This window comes from Mus pahari, chromosome 1 (assembly GCF_900095145.1).
Source record: "Mus pahari chromosome 1, PAHARI_EIJ_v1.1, whole genome shotgun sequence".
NCBI classification, from domain to species: Eukaryota; Metazoa; Chordata; class Mammalia; order Rodentia; family Muridae; genus Mus; species Mus pahari.
The window spans coordinates 120148489-120163024 of NC_034590.1; the positions used below are offsets into that span (position 1 = coordinate 120148489).

At 47.0% G+C, this 14536-nt stretch overlaps 2 protein-coding genes across 3 annotated transcripts in view; both read left to right on the top strand.

Annotated features, from left to right (window-relative positions):
- The first annotated feature begins 1296 nt into the window (after nt 1–1296).
- On the top strand, nt 1297–6018 carry Ints5 (integrator complex subunit 5). The gene is made up of 2 exons (XM_021201809.1): nt 1297–1458; nt 2893–6018. The coding sequence occupies exons 1-2, from the start codon at nt 1379–1381 to the stop codon at nt 5870–5872; spliced, it is 3060 nt and encodes a 1019-aa protein (XP_021057468.1). The 5' UTR covers nt 1297–1378; the 3' UTR covers nt 5873–6018.
- Nucleotides 6019–6191: 173 nt separating this feature from the next.
- Nucleotides 6192–14536, top strand: part of Ganab (glucosidase II alpha subunit) — a 19824-nt gene continuing 11479 nt past the window's right edge. For both annotated transcript variants that reach the window (XM_021221077.2, XM_021221139.2), the window contains exons 1-4: nt 6192–6289; nt 9478–9582; nt 9736–9844; nt 11968–12095. In XM_021221077.2, the coding sequence (XP_021076736.1) occupies nt 6252–6289; nt 9478–9582; nt 9736–9844; nt 11968–12095 (380 nt within the window). In that variant the 5' untranslated portion in view covers nt 6192–6251. The remainder of the gene's footprint in view (nt 6290–9477; nt 9583–9735; nt 9845–11967; nt 12096–14536) is intronic.

A 14536-nucleotide genomic window follows, 5' to 3' on the forward strand; every position in this document is an offset into this window, starting at 1 on the left:
CCTGCCTCTGCCTTCCATGTGCTGGGATTAAAGGCGTGCGCCACCACGCCCGGCAGACTACTTCTTTATAAATGTAACACAACTCACAACCACCAGTAACTCCAGCTCCAAGAGGTCTGATGACCTCTTTTAGACTGAGGACAACTGCTCATATACATATAATGTAAAAATAATAAAAAACACGTTGAACCGGGCAGTGGTGGCACACCTTTAATCCCAGCACTTGGTAGGCAGAGGCAGGCAGATTTCTGAGTTTGAGGCCAGCCTGGTCCACAGAGTGAGTTCCAGGAAAGCCAGGGCTACACACAGAAACCCTGTCTCAAAAAAACAATAAATAAAATCAATCTTTAAAAAAATAAAAAATAGCCGGGCATGGTGGCGCATGCCTTTGATCCCAGCACTCGGGAGGCAGAGACAGAAGAATTTCTGAGTTCGAGGCCAGCCTGGTCTACAAAGTGAGTTCCAGGACAGCCAGGGCTACACAGAAACCCTGTCTCGAAAAACCAAAAATAAATAAATAAATAAAATAAAAATAAAAAATAATGATTCCATCTAAGTCCAGCTTGGTGAAATACATTGGTATTTTTTGGTTGCCTTGTCTTTTTGATACAAGGTTTCTCATGTGTAGCCCTGGCTGTCCTGGAACTCACTGTGTAGACTAGACTGGCCTCAAAGTCATGGAGATCTAGCTGCCTCTGCTTCAACCCAGCTATATTTACTATTTTTGTCTGTGTAACAGGTGTGTGGGTGAAGCTTGGGCAGTCACATCACAAAAAAGCTGCACCCTAGCATGAGTGGTGACTCGGGAAAGTTGTATCATTCCAGTTAACTCTAGTCAGCTTTTCACTTAAATATTCTAGCAGTTCCTAAGACTACATGTAATTGGCAAGAGTGTATATACTGCTAAGGTTGGGAGTCATAGTGGGGATGGTGGCTAGAACCTCAGGTCAGGGGCTGATGACCAGTGTTTATTTGTGTAGCCCTGGCTGTCCTGGAACTCACTTTGTAGACCAGGCTGGCTTCGAACTTCAGAAATCCGCCTGCCTCTGCTTCCCAAGTGCTGGGATTAAAGGCGTGCGCCACCACTGCCCTGTACGTTTATATTTTAACGTTAGATTATTAGATTGCACTGTAGATGAAAGTTCCGGAAGCTTTCATTTACCTACGAAGCTCCTGGGGTGGGGGTGTGAAGGTTGCGCTGAGAGCAAGCTTATTACTCGCTGGCTGTGACGCGGAACCAAAGTCCTAGGGCTCTAGACTTAGCCGGACAGATTTTCCTGAGAGGCGGGGTCGCTAGTTTCTGTCGCGTTTCCAGTCAGCGCGCATGCGTCGCTTGTGCTTCGCCGCTCCCGCCTCAGGCTCCGGGTAGGGCTCCGGGATGTCCGCGTTGTGCGACCCTCCCGGGGCCCCAGGGCCACCCGGGCCTGCCCCCGCCACCCACGGTCCCGCGCCTCTCAGGTAGTCAGAGCCCCTGGTATCTCCCCTCATCGCGCGGCCCCGCGCTGATGTCCAGCCTTCTCCTCAGAAAGCTGGATCTTACCTTGAGAACCCGCGTCAGGATTCTCAGAGATTCTGGTCGCCTCTTCCCGGAACTCAGGGACCGCCTCACTAAAAACTCTGGGCTGCGATGCCTGCCCCGCTCGTAGTTCTGTCTCTCCCGAGACCTCAGTGCCTTCTTCGGCCGGCCTTGCTTTGCCAGCAGTCGGGGACATCAGCACCCCGAGAACCCAGCCTCTTTGCCCCTTTTACCCGGAGAGGCTCGGACTACATGGCGAGTGTCTGGGGAGCCAAGGCTCGGAGCCGCAATATGTGTCCTAGCCTTTCTTTTGCACACGTCCCTCCTTTGAGGTGCCTTTTTATTTTTGATCAGAGGGAGGGTACAGAACCTTATCTGCCCAGAGAATGCGGTTGTGTTTGACAGAAGAGACAGTAGTAAGAGGGAAGGGGCTTTATTTTCTCAACATCGCCTTCTGAGACTCTTAAGACACAGCTTATATATTTGGGGAGGGGGCGAATTGAAAGGCTTATATTCTGTGCCCCGGGGGACCCCCCCACCCTCATTCTTGGCACACTGAAGGCGTTTAATTCAGTGGGTGTGTGATTAGAATTCTCTCTCTTTTCCTCCCTCCATTCCTTCCTTTTTTTGAGACAGGGTCTCTATGGATAGACATAGCTGTCTGGGAATTCATTATGTAGGTTAGCCTTGAACTCAGATCTGTCTGTGTTGGAATTGAAGGTGTCTGCCACCAGTTAAGGCCGAATTCTTGTATAGTATGGGAAAAGCACACATTTGGGAGGGAGAGCTTTTAGTAAGGTTACAATTTTCTGTCCATTGAGAGATTTCAGGGTGCTTGTGCTGTAGAGGGGGGCTGAGAAGATGTTAAAGTAGGTATAGAATCTCAATATATTTACCTAATTCAGTAATTTTTCATTGAGTACTTCTCATATACCATCAGCTTAACAAAAGGAAATTCTGTTCTAGGAGCTTAGAAATGGCTCCTGCCTCTTTGTAATATTCATCCTGATTTCTTAACTTTCATTTCTTTATCTGTAAAATGGGATCATAATAACCATATTGTTGTTAGGGCTGAAAAAGTACTGGTGAAGTACTTTAAAAGTGGGGTGGGGATGTAGCTTAGAGATGGTGCCTAGTAGGCCTAAAGGCCTAGGGTTTATACTAGTACTGAAATAAAAAGAGCAAGCATTTCTTGAATGACCAAGGTGAACCAGGAATGGGTATGCTTCTAAACCTTCATAAATTCTTATGAGGGATGTATTACCCTATTATCACATAAAAAGAAATCAAAGCTCATGGAAGGAATAATATAACTTGCTTAACATACATCTCCCAGTGTTTTGATTCGCTTTTTTTTTTTTTTTTCTTCCTTACAGTGCTCAGGAGCTGTCCCAAGAAATCAAGGCTTTTCTGACTGGTGTAGACCCTATTCTGGGCCACCAGCTCTCAGCTCGTGAACATGCTCGATGTGGTCTTCTCCTGCTCCGTTCTTTGCCACCTGCTCGGGCTGCTGTGTTGGACCACTTGAGAGGTGTTTTTGATGAGAGTGTTCGGGCCCACCTAGCTGCCCTAGAAGAAAGTCCTGTGGCTGGTCCACCTCACCTCCGTCCACCTCCACCATCCCATGTCCCTACTGGTGGACCTGGCTTAGAGGATGTGGTGCATGAAGTGCAGCAGGTGCTGTGCGAGTTTATCCGGGCCAACCCAAAGGCCTGGGCACCTGTGATTAGTGCGTGGTCCATTGACCTCATGGGACAACTGAGCAGCACATATTCAGGTCAGCATCAGCGTGTTCCCCATGCCACTGGCTCTCTCAATGAACTGCTGCAGCTGTGGATGGGCTGCAGGGCTACCCGCACATTAATGGACATCTATGTGCAGTGCCTCTCGGCCCTCATTGGTAGCTGCCCAGATGCATGTGTGGATGCCTTGCTAGACACTTCTGTCCAGCATTCCCCACACTTTGACTGGGTTGTGGCCCATATTGGCTCTTCTTTTCCTGGCACCATCATCTCCCGAGTCCTCTCTTGTGGCCTTAAGGACTTCTGTGTCCATAGTGGGGCTGGAGGAGGAGCTAGTGCTTGTGGTGGAAGCTCTTCTCAAACCCCCTCTACAGACCCATTCCCTGGATCTCCTGCCATCCCTGGGGAAAAACGGGTACCCAAGATTGCCTCAGTTGTAGGCATCCTAGGGCACCTGGCTTCTCGCCATGGAGACAGCATCCGACGGGAACTGTTGCGTATGTTTCATGATAGCTTGGCAGGGGGTACTGGGGGCCGGAATGGAGAGCCCTCTCTTCAGGCCACAGTTCCCTTCCTACTGCAGCTGGCAGTCATGTCACCAGCTTTGCTAGGCACAGTATCTGGAGAACTTGTGGACTGCCTCAAGCCCCCAGCAGTGCTAAGCCAGCTGCAACAACACCTGCAGGGGTTCCCCAGAGAAGAGCTAGACAACATGCTAAACCTGGCTGTGCATCTAGTGAGCCAGGCCTCTGGGACTGGTGCCTACCGCCTGCTGCAGTTCTTAGTGGACACAGCTATGCCTGCTTCAGTTATTACTACCCAGGGCCTGGCTGTGCCAGACACCGTGAGAGAGGCCTGTGACCGGCTGATTCAGCTGCTATTGCTACATCTACAAAAACTGGTTCATCATCGGGGAGGGTCTCCTGGAGAAGGGGTGCTGGGCCCACCCCCACCTCCTCGTCCAGTGCCCTTTCTTGATGCATTACGAAACCATGTTGGAGAGCTGTGTGGAGAGACATTACGGCTAGAACGGAAGCGCTTTCTCTGGCAACACCAGCTCCTGGGCCTACTGTCTGTCTATACACGACCTAGCTGTGGACCTGAGGCCTTGGGCCATCTACTGAGCAGAGCCAGAAGCCCTGAAGAGTTGAGTTTGGCAACCCAGCTATATGCAGGGCTAGTGGTCAGTCTCTCTGGCCTTCTTCCCCTGGCCTTCCGAAGCTGCCTGGCTCGAGTGCATGCAGGGACTTTACAGCCTCCCTTCACAGCCCGGTTTCTTCGAAATTTGGCCTTGTTGGTAGGGTGGGAGCAGCAGGGTGGTGAGGGCCCTTCAGCCTTAGGGGCCCGGTTTGGGGAGTCGGCCTCAGCTCACCTGTCTGATCTGGCTCCTCTCCTACTACACCCAGAGGAGGAAGTAGCTGAAGCTGCTGCCTCCCTCCTTGCTATATGTCCCTTTCCTTCTGAAGCCCTGGCCCCTTCCCAACTACTGGGACTAGTGAGAGCCGGAGTACACCACTTCTTCGCTTCTCTAAGGCTGCATGGCCCTCCTGGCGTGGCTTCAGCCTCTCAGCTTCTTACTCGCCTTTCTCAGACTTCCCCAGCTGGGCTCAAGGCTGTCCTACAGCTGCTTGTAGAAGGAGCCTTACATCGGGGCAACACAGAACTGTTTGGAGGGGAAATGGATGGAGACAATGAGACTCTCTCAATTGTCTCGACCCCTTCAGCTTCTGCCTCTCTGTTGGACATTAACCGGAGGCATACTGCAGCTGTGCCGGGTCCTGGAGGGATCTGGTCAGTTTTCCACGCTGGAGTTATCGGCCGTGGCTTAAAGCCACCTAAAATTGTTCAATCTCGAAACCATCAAGAAGTGATCTATAACACCCAGAGCCTCATTAGCCTCCTAGTGCATTGTTGCAGCGCATCAGGGAGCAGTGAGCGTGAGGGTTGCTGGGGGGCTCCCACCCTGAGCCCAGAGGCAGCCAAAGCAGTTGCGGTGACCTTAGTGGAGACCGTGTGTCCTGATGCAGCTGGTGCTGAGCTGGCCTGGCCCCCAGAGGATCATGCACGAGCCACTGTGGAGCGGGATCTCCGAATTGGGCGGCGCTTCCGGGAACAACCTCTGCTGTTTGAGCTTTTGAAGCTGGTAGCAGCTGCTCCCCCAGCCCTGTGCTACTGCTCTGTCCTGCTGCGGGGGCTGCTGGCTGCCCTCTTGAGCCATTGGGAAGCCTCTCGACACCCTGATACAACCCACTCCCCCTGGCATCTGGAGGCATCCTGTATCCTGGTGGCTGTCATGGCTGAGGGAAGCCTCTTGCCACCAGCCCTGGGTAATATGCACGAGGTATTTAGCCAGCTGGCACCTTTTGAAGTGCGTCTGTTGCTGCTTAGTGTCTGGGGTTTTCTTCGGGAGCATGGGCCCTTGCCCCAGAAGTTCATCTTCCAGTCTGAGCGTGGCCGCTTCATCCGGGACTTTTCCAGGGAGGGTGGAGGTGAAGGAGGACCACATCTGTCTGTGCTGCACAGTGTCCTCCACCGCAACATCGATCGCCTGGGGCTCTTCTCTGGCCGCTTTCAAGCACCTCCGCCCTCCACTCTGCTTCGGCAGGGGACTTGACCTTTTCTCTACAAGTGCGAGAACTGAGAGAAGAGACTAAGGTGCTACAGAAGGGTGGATGCTTCTAAGTCCCTACGTAACGAGCGGTGTCACTTTTTTCAAATCCCACCATTTTTTCTAAATAAAATTTGCCGAGTTGAGACAAACAGTCCAGTGTTTCTATCTGACACGGAAAGCTGCCAAAAGCCTGAGAACGCAGAGCCCGGGCCGTCGAGGCACGCCCCATTCATAATATAGAACGCGCTCGACCAATGGAGTAGACGTCCGGCCGCGCTCTGGACGAGCCAATCGGAAGGCCGGAAGGGGCGGGCACTAGGGTACGTGGCTCAACGTGCGCAGGGGCGGGTAGGTTCGGGTCAAGGAGCAAACCCGGTACAAGATGGCGGCGATAGCGGCAGTGGCGGCGCGTAGGAGGCGGTGAGGAGCCCGGAACCCGGGGGCGCGCCCGGACGGCCCTAGATCCCCCGAGCCCCATATTGCTTCTTTCTGTATGCCTTCCCATCACCCTGCTACTTCTGGCCTCGCAGCGGGCTCTTTGTCCCCGTGGTGGCGGCCTCTGGCTACAGCCTCCCAGCGGCAGATTCACGAGTCGCTGCGGCCCTTGTCTGTGGGATTCCTGGATCTCTCCGGGTGACTTAGAAAGGCTGAAGCTGGGAGCTGTCTCCCGCCTTGTCCGCTCCCAGCCGCCCCCTCTCCCATGGCGGTTCGGGGTGGTCAATGCTTTCGTCTCCTTCCTGCAGTGCGCAGGGCTGTCGAGGCAGGTAGGGGGACGAAATGCATTCCAGCCTGTAAGAAAGCAGCCTGTTGCCACGCTGCTCTTTTTTCGGGCTGGAAGCAATACGATGGGCAGGTCGTCCTGTATTACCTCCTTGCCCTCCCGACCAGCCTTGGCCAGTTTCATTAATGTTCATTTGCTGGGCACGGCTGGGGCAGGGTCCAGTCAGTTCACAGTCTGCATGGATAATGTTGCTCAAACACAACATGTATCGAATGATTTGGTCTGCTCTCTGGAGTTTTGTAGAACCTAAAGAAAAGCTCGGAAACACATCAGCGCCGTAAAGCGCGGTACACCTAACGGATGTAAAGGATCGGGAGTGGCGTGTACTGTCAACAGCAGTGTAAAAAGGGTGAATCATATACTCAAGTTCTTCTCCAATAAACAGATGTAACTTACCCTAAAGTTCATTCTTGACTTAGCTTGTGAACACTTTTCGTTTGGGATGCTTAAGGCATTCCAAGAGCCAACAAGTCATAGTTGAAAATATTCTTTTGTTTGTTTGTTTTTATCTATTTATCTATTTATTTATTTTCCAGACAGGGTTTCTCTGTATAGCCCTGGCCGTCTTGGAACTCACTTTGTAGACCAGGCTGGCCGCGAACTCAGAAATCTGCCTGCCTCTGCCTCCCAAGTGCTGGGATTAAAGACATGCGCCACCACTGCCTGGCTTCTACTAAACCTTATGAGTCCCCTCTGTCCTCCCTGGGGAACACATCTTAGTGTATTCCTGTATTGCTTAAATCATAGTCACTGGAAGAACTTGTTTAAAAGGCTGGTGTTATAAGCTGAAGATGTAGCTGAATGTTTGCCTAGCATGAGTGAGACCCTGAGTTCACTCTTCAACACTGCAAAAAATGTAAATAAAACTTCTGGTCCAAGGTTTGGCAGGGTTTGTTTAATACATACAAGAAGTGTTTCTTATTTCAAGGTGGGGTTTCACATAGCCCAGGCTTGCCCTCAAACTTGATATGTAGCTAAGGATGACTGGACTGTCTTCCCGTTTCTACCTCTCAAGTACTGGGATTATAGGTCTGTACTACCACACTTGGCTAGGTTCTCTTTCTTTCCCTCTCTCCCTTCTGCTCATGCTCAATCAGTTCCTCCCTTCCTTCCTTCCTTCCTTCCTTCCTTCCTTCCTTCCTTCCTTCCTTCCTTCTTTGCGGGTTTCTCGCTGTAGCCCTGGCAGTCATGAAACTTGCTCTGAAGACCAGGCAGGCTTCACAATCCTGTCTTTGCCTGGGTTACACATTAACAGACACTAAAATCTGAGAGTTCCTTTTTAGGAATCATTTAGTAGGTAAATACCTCCAAACTAAAAATCTTATTATTTTTAATGTGTTTTTATGTTTTCCTTTCCTACACGCATGTCTGTGTCCCCATGTGTATGTCTGATGCCAAAAGAGGGTGTTGGATCCCCTGAAACAAATTACAGAAGATTGTGAGCTGGCATGTGGGCACTAGGAATCAAACCCAGGCCCTTTTAAAGAACAGCTACAGCTACTGTTATTAGCTACTGAGCCATGCCTCTAGCCCCAAACTTATTTAAATGAGGTTATTGATCCATAGTCTCTCATTTGATGCACATTGTGGGGGTGAATTTGTGGTGACCTCGATGTGAGGCTTCTCACTTTAGCAGGTCTGATCTGTTCTGCTCATGATTAGTGTGCTGTACTGTGTATTCTGTGTCTTAGTGTCAGTCAGCTCTAAGCTCAAGGCCATTTTCACCTCTTAGTAGCTGTTCAAAAATCATAGTTGATTGTTCCTTGTATGACTTAATTTCCCCATCTGGGGAAAAAAACCTCCTAACCTAACATTGACTAAGAAAAACAATGAAAGAAAGGGGAAAATAAATGTATGTAAAGTAGTTTTGAGTCTTGGTTCCTTGTTAGGGTTAGGGTGTTTATTTATGCATTACGGTTATTGAGATAGTTCTCACTCTGCTGCTCATGTTAGTCTCTCCTATGCTCAAGTGGTTCCCAACCCTGGCCCTTGCCTCCCAAATAGCTGTGTACTACAAGCATACACCATGCCATAGAGAGCTTTTTTTAACAGTCACTGTTTTAGGCCAGTTAAATCAGTCTCTGAGGTGTTGCTAGGGTATTGATTCTTTTGACACTGCAGTCATTTGAGAGCTGGGGACACCTGAGTTAGCTAGGCTCTGTGTTTTCAGCTGTCACTTTAACCTCAGGGATGATGGCGATTTGTTTTGAAGCTGCAAAACTGTATCAAAGGAACCAGGTGTCTAGAGTTCTAGGGTCTTAGGAGTTAGGATTAGCAGGTTAGCTCCATCTGATGACTTACCCTGAAAGGCATAGTTATCTTTGTTGTTCTGATGTACACACATGGTACCACCATTTCCTTTGGGATTGGCTGTTACTGTTCCTTTCCTCTGAGAGGCTGATGTAACTACAGTCAATACTCAGCCTCTGAAGGCCAGACAGACATGCTTTGTCCACTTACTCTTGGTTTTTTTGCAGGGACAGTGTGAACAAACCATCTCTTCAAGACTAACTTTTCTTTTTCTTTAAAAAAAAATTTTCCTTTGAGACAGGATCTCACTGTATAGTATGGGTTGACCTGGAATTTACTGTATAGACCAGACTGACCTCAAATTCATAGAGATCTGCCCTGCCTCTGCTTTTTGAATTCGAGTGCTGGGATTAGAAATGTGCTCCACCATTCCCACTCAGAATTGGCTTCATCCTTGGTCTACTTGGCCTTTTTCCTAATAATTGGAATGCTTTTATGAGTTACCTGTTAGGGTTCTGTCAAGAAGGTGAAGCCCTTCTTGACCAGAGTGTTAACGGTTCTGTCTGCCTTTCCATAGGTCTTGGTTAAGTTTGCTGCTGGCGTACTTTGGGGTCTGTCTGGGGGTTACTCTTGCTGTGGATAGAAGCAACTTTAAGACCTGTGATGAGAGCTCCTTTTGCAAGTATGTTTCTAGAAGAGGTGAATGGGAAGTGGGGACGTGGGAGGTGAGGTGGGTGGGTAGTGTAAGAAAGATAATTGTCACCTAAGATAATAGAGTCACCTAAGGATATTGAGATGCTCTCTAACCTTACGTCCCAACTATTGGATTTGACAGACGGCAGCGGAGCATTCGGCCAGGCCTCTCTCCTTACCGTGCCTTGCTGGACACTCTGCAGCTTGGTCCTGATGCTCTCAAAGTCCATCTGATCCATGATGTCACCAAGGTCAGGCAAGACAAGAAAAAGTGGTAGGGATGGGGAAATGGGTGGTAACTTGGGAAAGAAAAACTTGTAAATAAATGTCTTGTGTCAGGCTTATCTTGAGACTTTTACTTTTTTATGTCTATGAGTATTTTGCCTTCCATGTTGGTCTGTGTACAGTTGTGTATGCAGTGCCCATGGAGGCCAGAAGAGTATGTTGGATCTACTGGGATGCGAGTTACAGAGTTGTTGTAAGCACTGGAGTTCTAGACCAGTATGTGACTGCTAGGACTCAGACCCAGGTCCTTTGGAAGAGCAGCCAGTGCTCTTTAAAGTTTGAACCATCTCTGTCCTGGAGACATTTAGTTTTGAAGAAATCTGATCTCAGGTTTCTTAGGCCAAAATGTTATAAACTTATGTTTGCAATAAAAAAATTTTTTTTGCAAGAAATTTTTATAGGACTCAGAAAAAGAGAGAACATTAGTTCTGTGTACAAATGAAAGAACTCAGAAAGAGAGAATATTAAGTTGTGTGTAATTGCTGTGTGTGTACAAATAAAACATTCAAGTAAACCATAAATTTATTTCACAACAGTTCTTTGGTACAGAAATTACTGGTTTTTGTTTTGTTTTTGTTTTTTGTTTTTTTCTAGGCAGGGTTTTTCTGTGTAGCTCTGGCCGACCTAGAACTCACTGTAGACCAGGCTGGCCTTGAATTAACAGGGATCTGTCTGCCTCTGTCTCCCGAGCACTGTGATTAAAGGTGTACGCCACCATCACTGTCATTTTTGTGAGAGCAGAAAACTTGATATGTATAGTAAAAGGATCACAGTTGCTAACACACAAGAGTCTCCAACCTGAGCCATAGTGGTTTTGGCAGTGTTCATTGGCATTGTGTGCCGTGATGGCATTTGAAGTATCATGTTGGCATATGAATATAGTGTGTTGAGAGCCAAGGCTTCAGAGAAGTTGGGCGATGCAACATGGGTGAGCACGGCTAGGAAAATCTTAGGTTCATTATGAGTTTGATTTTTGGTTTTGTTTATTTTTGTATCATGAAGTTGAGGCTGTCATCATACTAACTTTGTAGCTAAGAATGACCTTGAATTTCTAACCTTCCTGTTTTCGTTTTCTGAACGTTGGGATTACAGGAGTTTATATCAAAGCAGGTTTTATGCTATGCTAATCTTGAACTAGGCAAGCACACTATCAACTGAGCTTCATCTTTTATTCTGATTAAATTTTTTCCATTGCATATTGAGAAACTACTTGTCAGTTTTTTCATGAAATACCCCCCCCCCCCGTATTCAGTTACACCTTGTCATAAGGGTTACAATCCATAGTATAGGAAACTGGGGCATGTCTGTAATCTCAACACTTGGGAGACAGAGGCAAGAGGATCAAGAGTTTTAAGAACAGCAATCAGTTGCATAGTAAGTTCAAAACCAGCATGAGTTACATGAGATCCTGCATCAAAAAAAAAAAAAAAAGCCGGGCGTGGTGGCTCACGCCTTTAATCCCAGCACTTGGGAGGCAGAGGCAGGNGGATTTCTGAGTTCGAGGCCAGCCTGGTCTACAAAGTGAGTTCCAGGACAGCNAGGGCTATACAGAGAAACCCTGTCTCGAAAAACAAAAAACAAAAAACAAAAAACAAAAAAATAAATCAAGAGAACTGGAGAGAGGGCTGAATAATTTAGAGCACTTGTTGCTTTTTGTTGTTGGTTTTTGTTTTTTGAGACAAGTTTTCTGTGTGTAACCCTGGCTATCCTGGGATTTACTCTATAGATCAGCCTGGCTTCCAACTCAGAGATTTGCCTGCCTCTGCCTCCCAAGCACTGAGAGTAAAGGTGTCTGTCTCTACGCCTGGATTTCACCTATTGCTCTTAAGAAGGACCAAGATTTGTTTCCCAGCACCCATATAGTGGATCACAAAATATCTACAACTCTAGTTCCAAGGACCATGCTGTAGGCACCGGGTGCACACATGCTGCACATATATACATGTAGGGGAATCACTTACAAAAAAAACAAATTAAAAAAAAAACTGAGCAAAACATTGCTTTTAGATCAAAGCTGTAGGCAAAAGGCTGAGAAGAGACGACCGGGAGGGTTTGTCTGATCGGGTTTGTTTGGTTTCTGTTTCTGCAGGTGTTGCTTGTGCTGGAGCTTCAGGGCCTTCAGAAGAACATGACTCGGATCAGGATTGATGAGCTAGAGCCCCGGCGGCCTCGATACCGAGTGCCAGATGTTTTAGTGGCGGATCCCCCCACAGCTAGGTAAAGTTTTCCTGAGAAGGATATCTGTCTGATTGCCCTTTTCCTTCCCAATGAATCTTTGTGGTAACCTAGTTTCTTGCATCAGAGAAGTAGCGCCTCAGCTTCCAGCCTATCCCGCTTCTCTTCTTCCTCTGTTTTACTTCCTCTCACTCTTTATGTTCCCTCAGCAGACAGGTGAAGTTCTGTCTTCCTGTCAGGCTTAGGCTAGGAATTACTGTTATAGAGAAGTAAGCAAGGCACAGGTCACACCTTTGTAGTCTGCCAGCCTTTGTTTCCTCCTTTTTTCCCTTGGTTGTTTAGAATACAACTGTTCAAATATCTATTTTATATTTATTCATACATTTATGTACATGATAGGTCTGGCTGTATCTGTCTGTTTCTCTCTCTCTCTCCCTCTCTCTCTCTTTCCCTCTCCATAATCTCATTCTGTAACTCAGGTTTGCCTGGAGTACAGTATATAGATCACACTTGGCTTCAGACTCACTTAGTCCTACTGGTGGCTTCAGTATCTTGAGGGCTCATATAATAAGATATGGGCTACCATACAATACCGTGCTCTTCTAAGTTTGTTAATGAAACCGAACATCTCTGAATTTTTTTTTTTTTTAATGTTAGTTTGCGTAGACACGTATGTATGTATGTATGTATGTATGTATGTATTGTGTGTGAGGCCAGAGAACAACCTCAGAAACAATATCTCTCATTGGCATGGAACTCACTAATTAGGCTAGGCTGGCTGGCCAGTGATCCACAGGCACACACCTGACTCTTCCCTGATATTGGGAATATTGTGTGAAGCTACCATACTGCATTTTTATCTGCTTCTGGGGATTAAACTCTGCTCCTCATGGTTGTGAGGCAAGCTCTTTGCCAACTGATTTCTTTACCAGGTTTTAGGCCTTGTTTATATGTGGTCTTTTGGGTTTACTATTCTGTGAGATAATAGTTGACAGCTTATACCCATTCATCTCTTTATGTGGTTTGTACTTACTGCCTTAGAGAATTTGTTAATCTTGAGTCTTTACCATTTATATATTGTGGGTATCTTTTTCTATGTTATAACCTTTTAATTTACTAAAGGTATCATTAAAGGAAAAAAGAAAACAGCTTGAGATTAAAGCTGCAACTCAATTATAGAGTACTTTGGTAGGCCCTGGGCTGAAGTTATTCAAGAACAGCGAATCGCAGTAGTAGGTCTGGGGAGCTTTTTTTTTTTTTTTTTTTTTTTTTTTTTTTTTTTTTCGAGACAGGGTTTCTCTGTATAGCCCTGGCTGTCCTGGAACTCACTCTGTAGACCAGGCTGGCCTTGAACTCAGAAATCCGCCTGCCTCTGCCTCCCAAGTGCTGGGACTAAAGGCGTGCGCCACCACGCCCGGCCCGTCTGGGGAGCTTTTAACTCTGTGGTACAGCACTTGCTGACCCGTGCAAGGCTCCAGTGTCCATCCCCACCACACACACTTACACACCGTCATTTACAGTGCGGTTGAAGGGATGACTTCCTTTGTGTCTGTGTACTTGCTAACGTAACTGTCATTCCTTTGTCTTCCCAGATGAATTGGTAGCACTGTGCTGTCAACCACCATATATATTTCCTTAGGTTTCCTTAGGTTTTGCCTAGCATACTTGTTCTGCTCTGGAGCCAAGACACCATCCAGCATTCAGTTGTCATACTTCTCCAGGTTCCTCTGGAATGAGACAGTTTTTTAGACGTTTAACATTCTTGATAACCCTAAAGGTGTTTTTTGATAAATACAAATTTTTAGTGTTAATGTTCTTAGGTTAATGTGTCAGTCAGTTTTCTACCTTGTGGTGTTAGCACATATTGCTTTGTTTAAACTGTTTCTCTTGGGCTGGAATGTGACTCAGGGGTGGGGCACTTGTGTAGTATATAGAAGGTCCTGGGTTCAATCCCTAACATTATAAGAACAACAACTGTCTCATTCAGTCATGGGTCGTGGTTGGCTTTTATAAGCCCATCCACTTGAAAGGCTGAGGTAGGAGAATCTCTTTAACCTAGAGATTAGAGGCCAGCCCAGGCTATAAAGTGAAACCTGTTTTTATAAACTAAACAAAGATATAAACATCAACTGAGAAGGAAAAACGAAAATTTTTTGTTTACGTCTCAGAGAAAAAAAATTCTTATGTTTTCTTCTAAGTTTTTTTTTTTTTTTTTGAGGCAGGTCTAAATGTGTAGTTCTGGCTGCCCCAGAACACTGTGTAGACTAGGCTGGCTTCAAACTCAAAGATACGCCTAACTCTGCCTCCCAGGTGCTGGGATTAAAGGTGTGCACCACTACTTCTAACAAAGAATGCATATGCCTGTATGGGAATGTCGTAATGAAGTTTTTTTCTATAATGCCTCTTCTAATAGATTCCTAAATGCTTGTTTATTTATGCATTTACTTATTTATTGTACTTGTGTGTCTGGTGTCTGGGTATGG

Excerpts from the sequence above, each read along its gene's own strand:
- Ints5 (XM_021201809.1), top strand. The coding sequence starts at position 1,379 with ATGTCCGCGTTGTGCGACCCTCCCGGGGCCCCAGGGCCACCCGGGCCT. Across the intron at positions 1,459-2,892 it reads CACGGTCCCGCGCCTCTCAG|TGCTCAGGAGCTGTCCCAAG; the intron begins GTAGTCAGAGCC and ends TCTTCCTTACAG.